The sequence below is a fragment of the Crocodylus porosus genome, unplaced genomic scaffold (genome assembly GCF_001723895.1).
Source record: "Crocodylus porosus isolate Cpor-Errol unplaced genomic scaffold, CroPor_comp1, whole genome shotgun sequence".
In the NCBI taxonomy this organism is placed as follows: Eukaryota; Metazoa; Chordata; order Crocodylia; family Crocodylidae; genus Crocodylus; species Crocodylus porosus.
The window spans coordinates 9929039-9943967 of record NW_017728926.1 but is presented as its reverse complement, the minus strand read 5'-3'; the positions used below and the strand labels follow the sequence as shown (position 1 = coordinate 9943967).

The window sequence follows — 14929 nt, the reverse complement described above, 5'->3', positions numbered from 1 at the left end:
AAGCTTCTCCACATCCTTTTTGAATTGTGGAGCCCAAAACTGGATGCAGTACTCCAGCTGTGGCCTCACCAAGGCCGAGTACAGGGGGAGAAGCCATTTTAATCATGGCTAAATCCCACCCCCTATGCAAAAAGATCAGTAGGAGAGAATGATGGAGTATATACACCTCATACAGGAATGGGTTCCTATCCCTGAGACCAAACTATTAATAAGAAAATAGCTACTCTAAAAATCTACAGCATATGCACAATGGGGGAAGGAGATAGGGAAGTTGCAAAGAAGCTGTGAAACAGACACATGGAAAAGAAAATGGCCAAGGCAGGGAAGCTGTAGGAAGGAACAGCACTCTTCTGCTTAACACAGGATCTACTGGTGAGAACCCAGAAGACCATTCCCCTCCTCTCTTCCCTTACCGAGGGGAAGCGATGGCCCTAGAATTAAAGGAGTCCAGGACTAGAAAGTCCCAGGCTGGGGAAAAGACAAAGGGCATACAACCTCTTTGGACCTTAGGATGCGACTTTAAACTTTCTGTTGCCCTAATTGGCGGGGTGGGGGGGAAGACGACAACACTTATAGGTGACAGGACCAACATGCAAGGCTTGGCCATGGCAGGTGAGGGAGGGAGTCATGTATGCTAAAACACAGCTTTTGACAGAGAGCCAGAGAGAAGAGTCTGCTTCCTCTTAGGAATGAATATTACTGGTTTTTAAAAGTTAAATATAATATTTAGGTTTGGAGTTCACAAAACTACTCTTTGCCTGTCTTTGCTCACACAAGTCACACTAACTGTCAACATTTAATTTATTACGGACCTGTTACACATGGAGAATTCCCACAAAAAGTCTTTGGGCATCCAAACTCCCCCACAAAAAGCTCACTCTTTCCTTCCACAAAATAGGTCCCTTGAAATGGCCGAATGATTTATTAATCGTTTCTATTATTAGCAAATTGATCATAAAGCTGTCAAGATGTTCTGAATGCTCTCCCTGTTCCTGCCATATTTGATTCAAAAGGTTATTTGTGCAACAAATTTAAGCCTATAAGACGCTCAGAAGCAGTTCAATTTGACTGACAACCCAGGTCACATAGCTTTGTTTTTTCTCGGTTTCTAAATGCCAAATAGAAGGTAGGGCACGATGGCACCTTAGAGACTGGTTCAGAAAGACATGAGCTATTGTAGCCCGCAACCTACTTCATCTTGTGCTAGTGTACAAGCTCAGGCCGCTCTGAACTGGCTAGTCTCTAAGGTGCTACCCTTCCCTACCTTCAGGCTAACATGGTTCAAGTGGCTGAAAAATGACCAAGGCTCATCTGTATCAGAGTTCTGTCAGCATTGCTACGTTAGCTATGACTATAAAAAGCTCTGCTGGCAAAATCCCCAATGTTGATGCAGCTCTGCTTGCAGAAGGCCTCTGCTGCTCAGGGAAACTAATGGAGCTCTGCCGGCAGACGAATTCATCTGTTGACAGTGTTGCATCTATGTGAGGTGGTTTACTGCCTTGGCTCTGCTGTGGCAGCTGCAGCTGCAGGAGAGCTAAGGAGGCTGAGCCGTGTCCTGTGGATTTAGCTCTGCCAGAAGAAGTTTTTCTGCCTCTAGCTATGCCAGCTCTCCCGAACAACGTGAGTTCTGCTGGCAGAAGCCACCTTCTGCCAGCAGAGCAGCAGCCATGCCGGAGGTTTTGTCCACACACAAACATTGGCTATAGGATGCAATCTTTTCACCCCCAGCAGCCACTGTAACTCTACCAACGGAGCTTTGTTATGCAGATAAGGGGCTAAGAAATGTTAACTGCTACATTGCTATGCATGTAGTCAGTGCTCAGTTTAATGGAACTGGCACTATCAGGCATTTTCACAAGGCATTAATAAATAATGGTGACTGAACATTGATTAAAAAATAGCAAATACTCTTCTTCACACAAGCTTAAGCACAGCCATTCCCAAGTGCTCATGCATACCAAAACCGGCTAGCATGAATCAGAGGACTGAATAATAAGGACTGTGACATGTTCAATTTGAGCAGCCATATGGGATTCAAACAGGTGCCCAGGAAATGGAATAAAAATATTTAAACAGATCTAACACAATAAGAACAAACCAATAAAACATGATCACCTACAGAAATCCCACCCCCAACCCCCACCAGTACCACAACAACCCCTGCCCTGCTTACCATAAGCATTGGGGAATTCTCCAGGACCCGGTCCTGGATAAAATGGGCCTGGCCCTGGTGGCTGAACAGGATACTGCTGCGGAGGCCCCACGTACGGAGGACCGCTATGACGATACTGGGGAAGAGAATTACAAGGAATTTACAAATAACTGGCAAACAACATGGTGTCATACGTGGAAGCTGCAGTTAATCAGGTTAGCAAACCCCCCTTTCCCCCCTCCCCAAATAACCCAACCATAAGAATGAGATGATGAAACCCTGCTAAACAGATTCAGATTGCTTGCCTGCCAAAAAGGATGTCATAAGGATGAAATGCAAGCTGCGTAATCTGAGGTAAAGACATGCAGGAAACCAGAGCTGAAATGCACAATACTCAACTTGATTTCTGTAATGCAGTAAGCTCACGAAGCCCAGTGCTTTATAGCAACAGCACAGGTATTAAATCAGTTCAAGGGCATTTTTGGTACTAGATATTTTCTAATAGTTTAGTTTCTCATGATCTCTTTTAGGAAAAGGAAACTATTTAATCTAAAATATAAAAAGATACAGTTTATGATTACCAACTCCCCTCTCTTCCCCACCCTCTGCCAAGCCAAAGAAAGGGACATTTAATGAAGTAGAGCTTATGCTGCTAACTCTATTAGTTTTCTCTCTCCACCCTCTCCTACAGTCTCTGAGGATGGCCTTTTTTAAATCCAGGTGCGTTACTCAGCTGTAATAGGTTCCAAGTGCCTAAGCAATATATTACCTGCGGTATACAGTACTGGGGGCCCTGGGGCATTGGATACGGCATTGGCAGATGGTTAACCATCATGATGTGTTGGTTGGTTTGATACACTGCAGTTGGTGTTTGCGCACCAGGACGGATGGAAGGGCTGCTGTTCTGGATGGTAGCTCTTGGAGGCTGTATTTGAGGTCTCTGGAAAAACTGGTGGAAGGGAAGCGGGGGAAAAGGTCATTTTCCCTGAAAAGTTAAAGTAGTTTTGACATCAAATAACAGCAGAAAAAAACCCACAGTATTATTAAGATGAAACATTGAAAGGGTTGCCACACATTCAGCAAACTGAAGGACCACGTTTATTAATCTTTAGATATGAGCTGCATATGACAACCCCCAGTTTTAAAAAGCACAAAGAAAGAGAAAAGCAGTTTGAATAAAAGCAAATTCTCAAGCTCTGATTTGTAACCATACAACCATTAGTTTGTGTCTACTCAATTATATGCACAAGCTTTCAGCCCGGTGGTAAATGGAAAGGACTCTCTGCTAAATATATATCTTACAGGCTGGGGCTATTACAGAAAGGCCACCTTTACAAGAAATGTGCTACAGGAGTAAAAGACCAAGGAAAGTGCTCCAAAAGAGCTAACACCTAAACAACTAGGAGGGGGATCACAGATATCCCAATACCTACCCTCTTTGTCTGATTAAAATTCTGAATGAGCCACTTGTCCTGCATTCCTTCTTCAAAAGGGCGGCAACCCCTTCCCGAGTTGCACCAATTTTTTCCATCACATCTGCATGAAATAATCCACCACGCAAGTGTAGCCCATACTCAAAGACCCAGGAGAAAAGCAACCTGGTGAAATGTTGCTCAGATCTCACTCTCTTAAGACAGGCACCAGCATCCAAAGAGGGAGTCATGGAAGACTGACCTCCTACTAAAACCTTAATAGCTCTAAAAACTAAATAGGTAAGATATGCATCTGACAATAATACATTCACTGTATGATAGAGACATTTATGCCATGCAGAACCAGTAGTTAAAATTACCTGAATGGGTCTGAATCCTCCCTTCAGTAATGAAGCAAGAAAGCAGCAGGAAACAGAAAGAAAGCCAATGGAACAGCTTACAGATCAGTAGGAAGAGGTAGGTTATAACATGCACCCTAATTAATGCACACTGTTTCATTAATCTTTTTCTCCAGCTTTCTGTAATAGGTTAAGTCAAACAGCAGGAAAATACTGAACCGATATGAAATAATCTTCTATCAGAATTCCAATGGCACCAAATAATTTTTTTTCTAAAACATCTTACACTGAATAAAATATAATTTTAAAAAAAGAATTTGCAGCAGACAGGATACATTTTATGTTCCTAAGGTCAACAGTTTTTCTTTCCCTTTCCTAGCCCTTTAGAAAATCCAGAAGTGGCATTATGTGCAAAACAGCAATAAGCCATGCTCAGCCCCTGAACCTGATCTCCAACTCTGCACCAAGGCTGGGAGAACAGGAGACACTGTGTATTCAGCTGTTAAGCAGAAGTAAGATAATCACGTATCACTCTACAAACAAGCTGCTGCTTTATCCACTGCAATAAAGCAAGTGGTCAATCTGTAGTTAACTATGAGCAGGCAGAGGGGAGGGTCGATGGCTACGGTGGAGTGGGGAGTTGGTCTGGGCTTTTCTAGCCCAATTTTGGATAAGGAGCTTGGCCTGTATAATTTACGGTGTATTCACTGTGAGGGGTAGGAGCAGAGTGGAAGGATCCTGGGATATGTCTGGGCCAGAAAACAACAGCAGTGATAATAAACAATCCCTGCTCCTTCTTGAAGACTGGGTGGAAGCTAAGCAGCTTCTGTATTGACCGATTTCTCCAGGCAAATCAGTGTTTTCTCCCTGTGTCTGAACTCCAGCTAAAATGAAGAACCAGCAAAAAAATTCTTACCAAACCAATTAAATCTGGCTGAAGAACCATACCATTAATCACACTCTACAAGATGTTTTGAACCAGAAGTTTTAATTATTTGGAAAGAAGGCAGTGGTGATGAAGATGAAAGACAAAAAGACCAAATTATAGCCATGTTGATGCAAGTATAAACAAGGTGGTTGCCTAGATATGGGGGGCACGGGTGTGTGGGGGGGGTGGAAATACCTCTAGATGTATAAAAAAATGTGCTACATTCATGCTGATCGTGCCTGTAATTTGCATGTCATCCACTGTTCAGTGAGACCAGACAGAGTGAAAACAAATATAACCTCATCCCTGTCCCCAGAGCTTCTAACACTTTAATTTCTACAACCTCTTGCAATTTCAAAAGTATCCCCCAAATCAGGGCTCCCCAAAGACAGGCTACAACAGGCAGGTAAGTAATGTTCAAAGATGATGGTCATAACTCTAGTTATTCTTCAGATGTCAGCAACTGGCTTACAAATATGGGGTTATTTCTGGCCCACCAGCTACTTATAGTGGATCCTCTCAGTTGGCGGGGGGGAATCAAACAACCCAATAACCAGTAAAGAGAGATAAAAGTTTTTGTATATGTTCATGGTAACAAGGGACTGGAGACTGAATGTCGATCTCTTTATCACTACATTGGCTAGCCAGAGTTTTACAGTCTTCTAAATCAGTATGATTCTACAGGCGAAGAAAAATTAACACAGTTTGTACATTTAAAGTATAAAAGATTCTGGTCATCTGCCACTGGAAAAGACATGTTAAAATTCTCCACTAAAAGTCCCTCCATCCTCAGAAGCAATGAAGAAGCCTGTTGGCAAACATGCAATACAGACCACTGACATGGGACAAAAGAAACTCATGGAACTGGAAAGCACTAATTTGGGGGTGTATTTTCATGAGGGTCACCAGGACTCAGTGCACTGAAAAGATCATGTCCAGTTGTCTCTAAAGTCACGGGGATGAAATGCTGAACAAAGTCTGCTTCCAAGAAAACAAGCTGGCTCTTCTCTGCGCTGACAGGTGGGATGAAACTGCACTTTGGACCAAAACATGGTGCGTTCCAAAGCACGTGGAGTATTTAGCAAGCTCGCTCAGGCCTCGTTAACTATTACACAGGTGTCTCCCTCTGCAATTCTGCAGAAAAAATGAGCCCCCCAGTGAGAACAGCACCAGGGTTTGAGAAATTGCAAACTATTTGTTGTAGCAGAAATACCTAAAAGCCAGTTATAGTTCTGGGCAGGGAGAAGAGAATTAAGAGCAAGATGATTTCATTACTTATAAAACCACAGATATTAGGAAATCAAGGAAGCTGTGTGCGTTTAAAAGCAGTAGGAGACAGAAATCAAACCCACTGCTTCAAGTAATAAATAATGTGGTCATAGCTCTTGTTCTAAAGCTTGTAAGTGAGAGCTCTCTGGAGGAATTAATTTAATTATTTTTAGCTATAGCAATGCTACCAAATGAAAAATTAAGCCCTTAATTCTAGAGAAAGGCAGAAATCCACAAGAGCAGTGAACAGTTCATTTGACCTCTATGTAGGTTCCACCATGGTCAAAATCAGTAAGTCCTAGCTAGAACATTTTATAGACCATCATCTCCTCACCTCTCCCAAGTGAAGTGGCCAGTGTTCAAAACTGCTTTTTAATCACGCTGTTGTGCAGCTCCGATTTCCTAACAGTTCAAATGCCACAAACGGACTTGCAAATACGACTACATATAAACTAGGCAGAAGTACTGTAAACAGTAATGTAAATTAGTGTAGCCATGACAAGAATGACAACATTCAAAATGATGGCTGACACTGCACTGTTTCTTTCACTGCATGTAGCTAGAGCATCAAAATATACATATTATGTAATCAGGGCTAAAATTTACAAAATACTAAACCATGGCACTGTTTTTGTTAGAAATTCTCCACCCCATCAACCGTTCCTTAACCACCCCCAAATAATCCCTCCTAGGCCTTATATCTAACCAGGCTCTAGTTAATGTGAAATACATACTACAATAATAGTTGCACAAAATTGGAAAATATTGTCTAGCATGTTTACAAACACTGAGTCTCACACCAAATGTTTCTAATGCACAAACTCATAAAGGTGCTTTTCCTCAGGAAGTACAAATGTAGCCTTTTAATCACAGCTTCATTACTGGGTTTCTTTTTTCTTTTTCAATTAAAAATCACTTCTCAACTACATGAAAAACAAAAGATATAGGACAGCTCCATATCTGGGGTATGTGTAAACAATACAGAGCTCTTACCTAAGAACTGTTATCCTTACAAAGTGAGGCAGGTATCATTATGCCATTTTACAGATCAGGAGACAGAGGCAGAGGGGGGAAATAACCTGCCAAAGATCACCCAACAGGCCAGTGGCATTCTTCCAAGACCTAGTACATATTAGGCTTCACTGTGAACACAGGATTGCAAGGAACCACAAATATATCCATTGTTGTAAACAGCTCTAAATCTTTTTGAAAGTAGTTTTTTTGCTCCTCCACTAACATGAAAAGGATCTTCCAGAGATTTATTCTGATGGCTAGAAATCTTTTAAATTTCAAGCATAAAATTTATTCATGACAAATGCATACTCATTTATTCTTGGGCCAATGCTATCCTTCTAGACAGCAATCTCATTGCCCCATAGCCAACATTTTGCTAGGTTAAGCAAGCCAGACTCCTATCTTCTCTTGTAAGACAAGCTCTCCATTCCCTGGATCACTGTAATAGGCTTTCTTTGCACCTGTCCCAGTATGAGCCTTCTATATGATGTCTCATCAGGACCTTATACCATAGCATCAAAGCTGCCTTTTCTTACAGAAAAATAACTCTTGTGGCACGCTCCAGGATCACATTTGCCTACCTCACAGCCCAATCACACTGGTGGCTCATAGTCATCTTATGATCAGGTTGGTCTTCTCAGTCATTTACAGCTAATGAGCTCCCAGCAAAGAGAGAAAATTCTTATTAGCCACTGGAGTCCAAGCCCCGTTTCTATTCCATCTACTAGAGGTTGAAACCTGTGCCATCTTTTGCCCCAAAAGCGTGTCTCACCTTAGAAGAGCTCCCCAATTCTACCCAGGTAGGTCCCTTGCTCTGGTATTCTCCGAGTGCCTCCAGAGCGCATAAGCACTAAGGAGGGAATCACCTACAAAAAATGCTAGGTGCAGGTGTTTGTACGAAGCCTTGATCCCCAGATGTCTGACTTGCGGCTGCACGTTACCTGCCTCAATCATTTCACAATTCAAATCACTTCAGGGCAATTTGATTAAAAAAAAAATCCAGATGCTTTCACTGAGGCTGGGCTGCAGAGGAGGGAAGGGAGGGCACTCCACTAGAAGGGAGTCCTGGTTTCTGCTTCTAAGGGTGCTTATACATTTTGCATTAAATAACCATTGGACAAAATACATGGGAGCACAACTAAGGATTCCCTGCTTTCCAAAGGATTGCCTCATGCACTAGATCACAGATTTATGCTCCCTCTGGTTTTCCCTCCTTCTGGCTACCATCTCAGCTTTACCATGAGCAACGGAAGACATCTTTCAAGCCTGCTGGTTACAGCACCTTCCTGGGAAGTGGGAATTCAGGTCCCCACTAGCCTGACAAGTGCCTAACCACCAGCCCACTGGGCAAATGTGGGTGGATCTTCCTTCTCCACCACCAGAACTACTACTATTGCTGCTACCTCTTCTAAGGTGTTTACAGTTCAGAGGAAAGGGTAGATGAAAAACAGCTGCATTATCAGCTTTTTCATGGACTTGAACAGGATGGATTAGAATTGCATTTAGAGATCTAGTCACCAAAAAGACACTATGCCTCACGTGGTTGTCTAGTAAATGGACTAGGATCTGGCCTTAAATGCAAGACTTTGTATTTTGTACTACTGTTTGTCCAGTTTTTATTACTCCAACCATTCTTGTATGATATCCCAATTTTCCCCTGTATTAATGATGCTTCTAACTCTGTCATCACCATATTTCATCAGCGCACTCTTATGTTTTGAGTCAACATTATGAGTGGAAATATTAAATAAGGAGTCCCAAGACAGATGCTCAGAGACTTCCACTAGCAACCCATCTCCAGCACAATAATTCCCATTTCAACACTGGGTGCACCTACATGAGACAAAACCCATGCTAACACTGCTGCGCAGTGCTGCACAGTAAACCTCACTAAAACTCTGTGCGCCAGTGCTACTCCACAGTGGAACAAGTTATTGCACATTGATTTCGTGCTTGGTTCTCCAAGTACTAAATGTAATGCACAGTAACCACGGCGCAAAAATGAACATGTAGACACGCTCACTGTTTCTTTTATCTGCCTTATAACAAATTCCTTCTCCACCTCATAAGTCTTGTATTAATCTCCTTCTTCCCTAGTTTGCCCAAGTCTCCATGGGGCAACAAATCAAATGCTTTGCTCAAGTGCAGGAAGACTCTACAATGTGCTCCCTGTCCAGAAAATCAGTTATCTTCTCAAAGAAAGGTATCAAATTAACCTGGCATAATTTACTTTTGGTGCACGCATGCTGCATTGTATCCTGTCTTCCCTTTACCCTGTGTCCATAAACTGTGTCTAGCAGGAGTAACAAGAACAAGCTAGTTTATTTAGTCTTTCAGATATAATACACATCAGACACTAGCCTATACATTTCTGGTCAAATGAATTGATAACTGTAACAGGATTGCCACAAATTAAGCCTTGCAGCCTCTCAGAGTGCCACTCCGATCCCATCCCTGCCCAATCCACTGCTCTTTCTGTTCCTGCCCCCGACTTCCCCAGTCTGCCGTGTGCCACACACAGAGGTTGCCCGTGTCACATGTGACACCTGTGCTGCAGGCTGGCCACCCCCAGCATAGAGGAAGTAACACCCCCCACCCCACCACCACCTGCTTCCCAATCCAACCCCGCATAGGAGAGGCCACACACCCCAGCACTCTCACAAAGTAACCACGCAGTTGCTGACAAAGGAGATGGAACCAATTGAAAAATACATAAATATTTATAAGTATAAAATATAAAAATAGCTTATCATTGGGATGAGATAATGGCGGCACTACTGAAACGCTGAATCCCTTGCTGATCTAATAATGCTGACAATTTATCGGGCAGTTACTAACTTGACTCTCAAGCAGGTCTTTGGAGAAGCAGACAAAGGAAGTCAAGGAACAGGACTGAGAGGGAGCACTCTGGTACTTCTTGGACTATAAATACTTTATGAAAATCATTTACAAGCCATGGTAAAACGACATGCCGTCACAGATGAGTTACTCCCCCCATTTGGTCAATCTAAGAGAAAGTTCTTGACATCACAGTTCTGATCAGCTGGAAGACGGCAGACTCTGTTATGAATGTAAAGGGGCAAATAAACCATATTTATTCTTAAAAAATACCATGCTAATATAAACAACTCCTACTTGATTCTTAATAGAATACGTGAAGATTTTAGGAAAAAAATGCCTGTTAATATAAATGCCACAGGAAAAAAATTAAAGTGATTTTGGCAACAGCCTCTGATCAGCTTTACTAGCTCTAGGCTGAAAGCAATATTACATGAAAAGCACTTGTGTAAATTGTGCAAAGACTATATTAACCTCAAGCTAAAATTGGACAAACTAAAGCTCTGCAGCTAGGAAATTAGCTGTATGATGAAGACAGTAATGTCAGAAAGGGAAAGAAACTGTTTCTGAACATCCATTTTAAAGTCTTTAAAAAAATTAAAGGCTACTTAAAATTTCTGACTTCCATGTAGAAGAAAATTATACAATTCAGTTTTTTGCCTTTTAAAAATCAGGGTCAGAAGCATTAAAATGGCTCATTCTCCACAAACAAACACACATATAAATAGAGGAACATCAAATTACAGAACTATAACATCAGAACTAGCAAGAGTGGCCTGGTTGGCTTTTCTGCCAGAGTCCCCGATTTGAACGCAGGCTCTGGCATTTAAAGAAAAACACAAATTGACAGTGCTTTTAAAGATATATTCTTCAAACAAGTTATACTGCCATTTTGCCTAATTCCAGTAGGTGAAACTTTGCCACAGCTGCTCCAACAAGTAAATTGCTGGGATCAAAAATTAGAGTTGCAACACTTTAAAAAAAAACTCCTAGTCAGAATCAGGGCAGCTATTTTCACTTGACTTGGGTTACTGTTTACTTAGAAAACATTAGAGCTGGACAAGAGGTCATGAAATCACATGCACTTCAATTTCTTCTACAGCACCCACGTGAGTGTGACAGTTAGAACTTACAGGTTCATAATATTTATTTCAATACATTCTTATAAAGTTTCCAATTCCTTCCAGAACACAAGTCATGCTAATTTCAACATATTGATGACATAATAAATTACAGGAAAGAGCATTAAAATAATACTCTGTATCATATCAATTCAAAAGTACATGGAATCAACAAATGAGAGATGCGACATACCCATAACGATACAAAAAACTTAAATTTAAAATAAACACTTGTCCTTTCTGATATTGTTTTGGAAGACCAGAATCCTATTTCTTCCAGGTATCTGTTGTAGCAAAAGTTGATGCCCACTGTGGCAACTTTCATTATTTGATATATGTTTTTCATTAAAAAGATCTCAATATCTCAATCTGAGATCTAAAAGTAACTACTGAGTAATTAAAAAAATAACCACTAAAGAACACGCAAACAAGTGGCATGTAACTTTTTTTCAGTTCATGTGGAAATCACAATTTATGTTAATCTCAGGATTCCCAATATGAGCAAGCAACATTTTCACACATCATCTCCATGTTTAGGGTTAGAGTCTCTCCAATCCTGTGACCCTTTTGCATTAACATAATAAAAACTCCTCTAGAAACTAAGCATACAGCTAGCCTCAGGAGTAGAGAATTACAAATAACTTGTCTGCAGCCCTTCTCTTCCACCTGCTTTGTTCTCCCAAACACGTGAAAAGCTCTGTCCAGTGCATGTAGAGTACAGCTGAGAACCTAGGCCTAAGTATTAAACAAATGCTATTATAGGATAGATGAATAAGTACTGATCTTTAGTGATTCTGTAGTCTATTTTTACCATCTGCTGCTATAAATGATCTTAACATTATGCGTAAAGAGTATCAAAGGACAATTTCTTCTTCACATGGGGTATGTACGTATGAGAGACAGCAAGTGCAATGCGTCATTATTTCCCTTCTAAACGCTTTTGTCTTCTCTATTCTAGAAGGCGTACCTTCCAAATGTTGCTCTCTATGTCAGAAACAACAAAGGTATCTGTCTAATTTTCTCAGTACCTGCACCCATTAATGGACTTACCTGTTATCTTTAGACAGTACTTCGACCTCCCATCACTTTCAACAGGGGAGACAGAAAAGTCCCTCTCTCTTTATGTTATACTACTACTGCTCAAGTTGTCATGAGTGAAAGAAGGCCAATGTAATAGCTCCCTGCAAGGCAAACCCTCTTGACTAAGTGGCTGTTTTTGTGCCACTGAACTCGCAGGACTTTCTCCATTCACTTTAGTGGGAGCAAGACTGGTCTTCATAAAACACATGAGACAGTAACAATCAAACCCAAAATCTTCCCCCTGCTCAATGCCAGGTATATGGGAAGAGTAACTTTAGTAGGGGTGAAATAAAATACAAGAGAGCTGAAAGACGGTAAGTGAACACCAGAAACTTTGTGTAAGCCATGATCCAATCCTTGCATGTTTTTCATGACAGTGAAAAGATCACTTTAATGTTTCCAGCAACTTTACAGTGCAAGTGCCTTTCAGTTTCATACAGACTGCGTATCTCCCCTCTTGCCTTTTCAAGCACAGAAAAAACAGTTACCACCTTTGATTCAAATGCTAAAGCTAAGCTGCAAAAGGTATTATCTTTCTCTTTCTCGCAATAAATTCTATATTTGGAAAGATAATACCACAACTATTTCATATTTTCCTTCCTTTTTTTTTTTTTTTTTTTTTTTTAAGTGACTTAAATTATATCACAGTTAAGTGGGTCTCTATAAAGCTTATATTAGTCACTGGAAATAATACATAGATCCCAAGATATTCAACATTACTAACGTGTTACTTTATACAACGAACAAGTGATAAAAAACCCAGAGAGGGCAGCATATCCCCCAAACTTCTGTCAACTAACAAGTCACAAAGGCATCATTAAAAGGCCTTAGAGTTTAAAAGCTAAAATTCCCAAAGGGATTTGAATCTCCAATTCCATTAAGGTCTGTGAAGTCAGTGTCCTAAATCCCTAGTTACCTTTGATAATGCCATCCAAAGTTTCTAGCACATTTCAAGGAGTCTCAAAATACAAGCAGACGTAAAAAAATACCTAGCAGTAGTCTCTATGTTTTCTCCTTTGCTAAGCAGATGTTGTAAGTGGGATTGTTAAAAAGTGCAGTGAAATAAATTAGGTGTCAAAGCATCCCCTTACATTTTGTTAGCTGGGGTTACAGCAGATACTAGTGTCTAAAATGGATCTGGCCCATGAAGCAAGCCCCTCCATTCTTTGAATTAGTAGGTGAATAATCTCCAAGCACCCCCCACCGCCAGCAGATTAGTTTAGGGTGATAATGAAGGGGCAAGGGTACTGTACCTGGTGATGGGCAGGTCGAGGCCCCGCTGCAAACTGAGGAAAGGCGGGAGAAACAAACACAAAAGGAAAGGCACAAAGAGTCAGAAACACCACAACAACCACCAAAATGTCACACTCTATGCAAAATAAACCCACAAGAAAGACCACACACAGTCAAAGCTTTGCTGCAGGACAGTGACAGACAGGTACTAAGATATAACAGGTTAACACCACTGTAGGATAGTGTGCTGCCCAAGAGCTGGGAGAAAGACAGCCAAAGCTGCTAGTCATCTTCAAGGCACACTCCTGAATAAATACAAACATTTACAATACACTCCAGAGAAAAAGCTTAAATACTAAGTGCAGAATATTTAAAAATTATGGCAACAAGAGATGCTTAAAAGTGGTTCGACTCCAACTCATTCTGAAGTACTGGAGAGTGTGGAGAAGGGAGAATTCTGCTTATGCAGCAGATAACAGTCAGGTAGGCACTTCTAATGTCTTGCAGACTACAGAGAATACATGAGTGTATCTGCAAGACAAACAAGACTAATTAACATTAATGTGCCCATACACAGTGCATTTCATCTTTGAAGCATTTTACAGACATTAACAAAATAACTCTCTCTCTCTGACTCTGCGGCAGGTACATAAATTGGTTCCCCATGCTATAGCTGGGTATGTGGAAAAAGGGAAGTTAATCCCCGATTTGTCCAAGGGTACAGGGTATATCGACAGAATACAACAGCTCGTTTCCAGGACCACGCTCACTTTACTGAACTACTCCCCACCCTTTCACATTACACTAGGGAAATGAATTCAGAATTAACATGCTCAATAAACATTTAAAGCATTTTCTGATAATTAGCTGATTGTTAAAATAGAAATAAAAATGAATGCAAGAAATGGAAAATAGAAATAAAAATGAAAAGGTATCTTAGCAGAAATCAAGTTAGATATTTAATCCCTTAATTCTCAGGATATTCAGCAGAACTACGATGTTCCTTCTAATGACAACAGATAACCTATTGATAATTGCTCAAGTACTTAGACAGAGGGTGTGTCTACACGTCACCATATGGTGACAGTGTTACTGCACCACGTTTCAGTCCTTCCTTTTGGAAGTACTAAAACACGGCACAGTAACCATCTGTACTGCACCATACGGGTGCGCATGCAAAGATCTCCCTGCTACGTCGTCGTAGCGGCATGCTGTAAGTGGCAAGTGCACCGCTACAGTGACACAGCTAGTGATCACATGCAGATTCACGTGATCGCCGTCACCACAGCACCCACAGTTGTAGCACCATAGGGCAACGTGTAGATGCACCCAGAGTTTATGAAACGAGATCCAACAGTGAGCTTTTAAATCACAGCAACAAAATCACTAGGCACTTCTGTACAGTTCTAGTTTTGCCTGCCAATAATGTCAGGCCTAAAGGAAAGCAAGCCATGCAGTACAACTCTGCTAATGGATAGTATACGTGCGGAGACTGATTTATAACACTCTCTCCTCCTGTGCCA

The 14929-nt window shown here is 41.2% G+C and overlaps 1 protein-coding gene across 6 annotated transcripts in view; it reads right to left on the bottom strand.

Moving 5' to 3' along the window:
- EIF4G3 (eukaryotic translation initiation factor 4 gamma 3) overlaps positions 1–14929 on the bottom strand; it is a 133100-nt gene that overhangs the window by 72425 nt on the left and 45746 nt on the right. For 3 of the 6 annotated variants that reach the window (XM_019541399.1, XM_019541401.1, XM_019541404.1), the window contains 4 exons: positions 13427–13459; positions 3945–3965; positions 2922–3101; positions 2174–2288 (listed from right to left, as the gene is read on the bottom strand). In XM_019541399.1, coding sequence (XP_019396944.1) covers positions 2174–2288; positions 2922–3101; positions 3945–3965; positions 13427–13459 — 349 coding nt within the window. The remainder of the gene's footprint in view (positions 1–2173; positions 2289–2921; positions 3102–3944; positions 3966–13426; positions 13460–14929) is intronic. The other 3 variants (XM_019541400.1, XM_019541402.1, XM_019541403.1) reach the window with 2 other exon arrangements.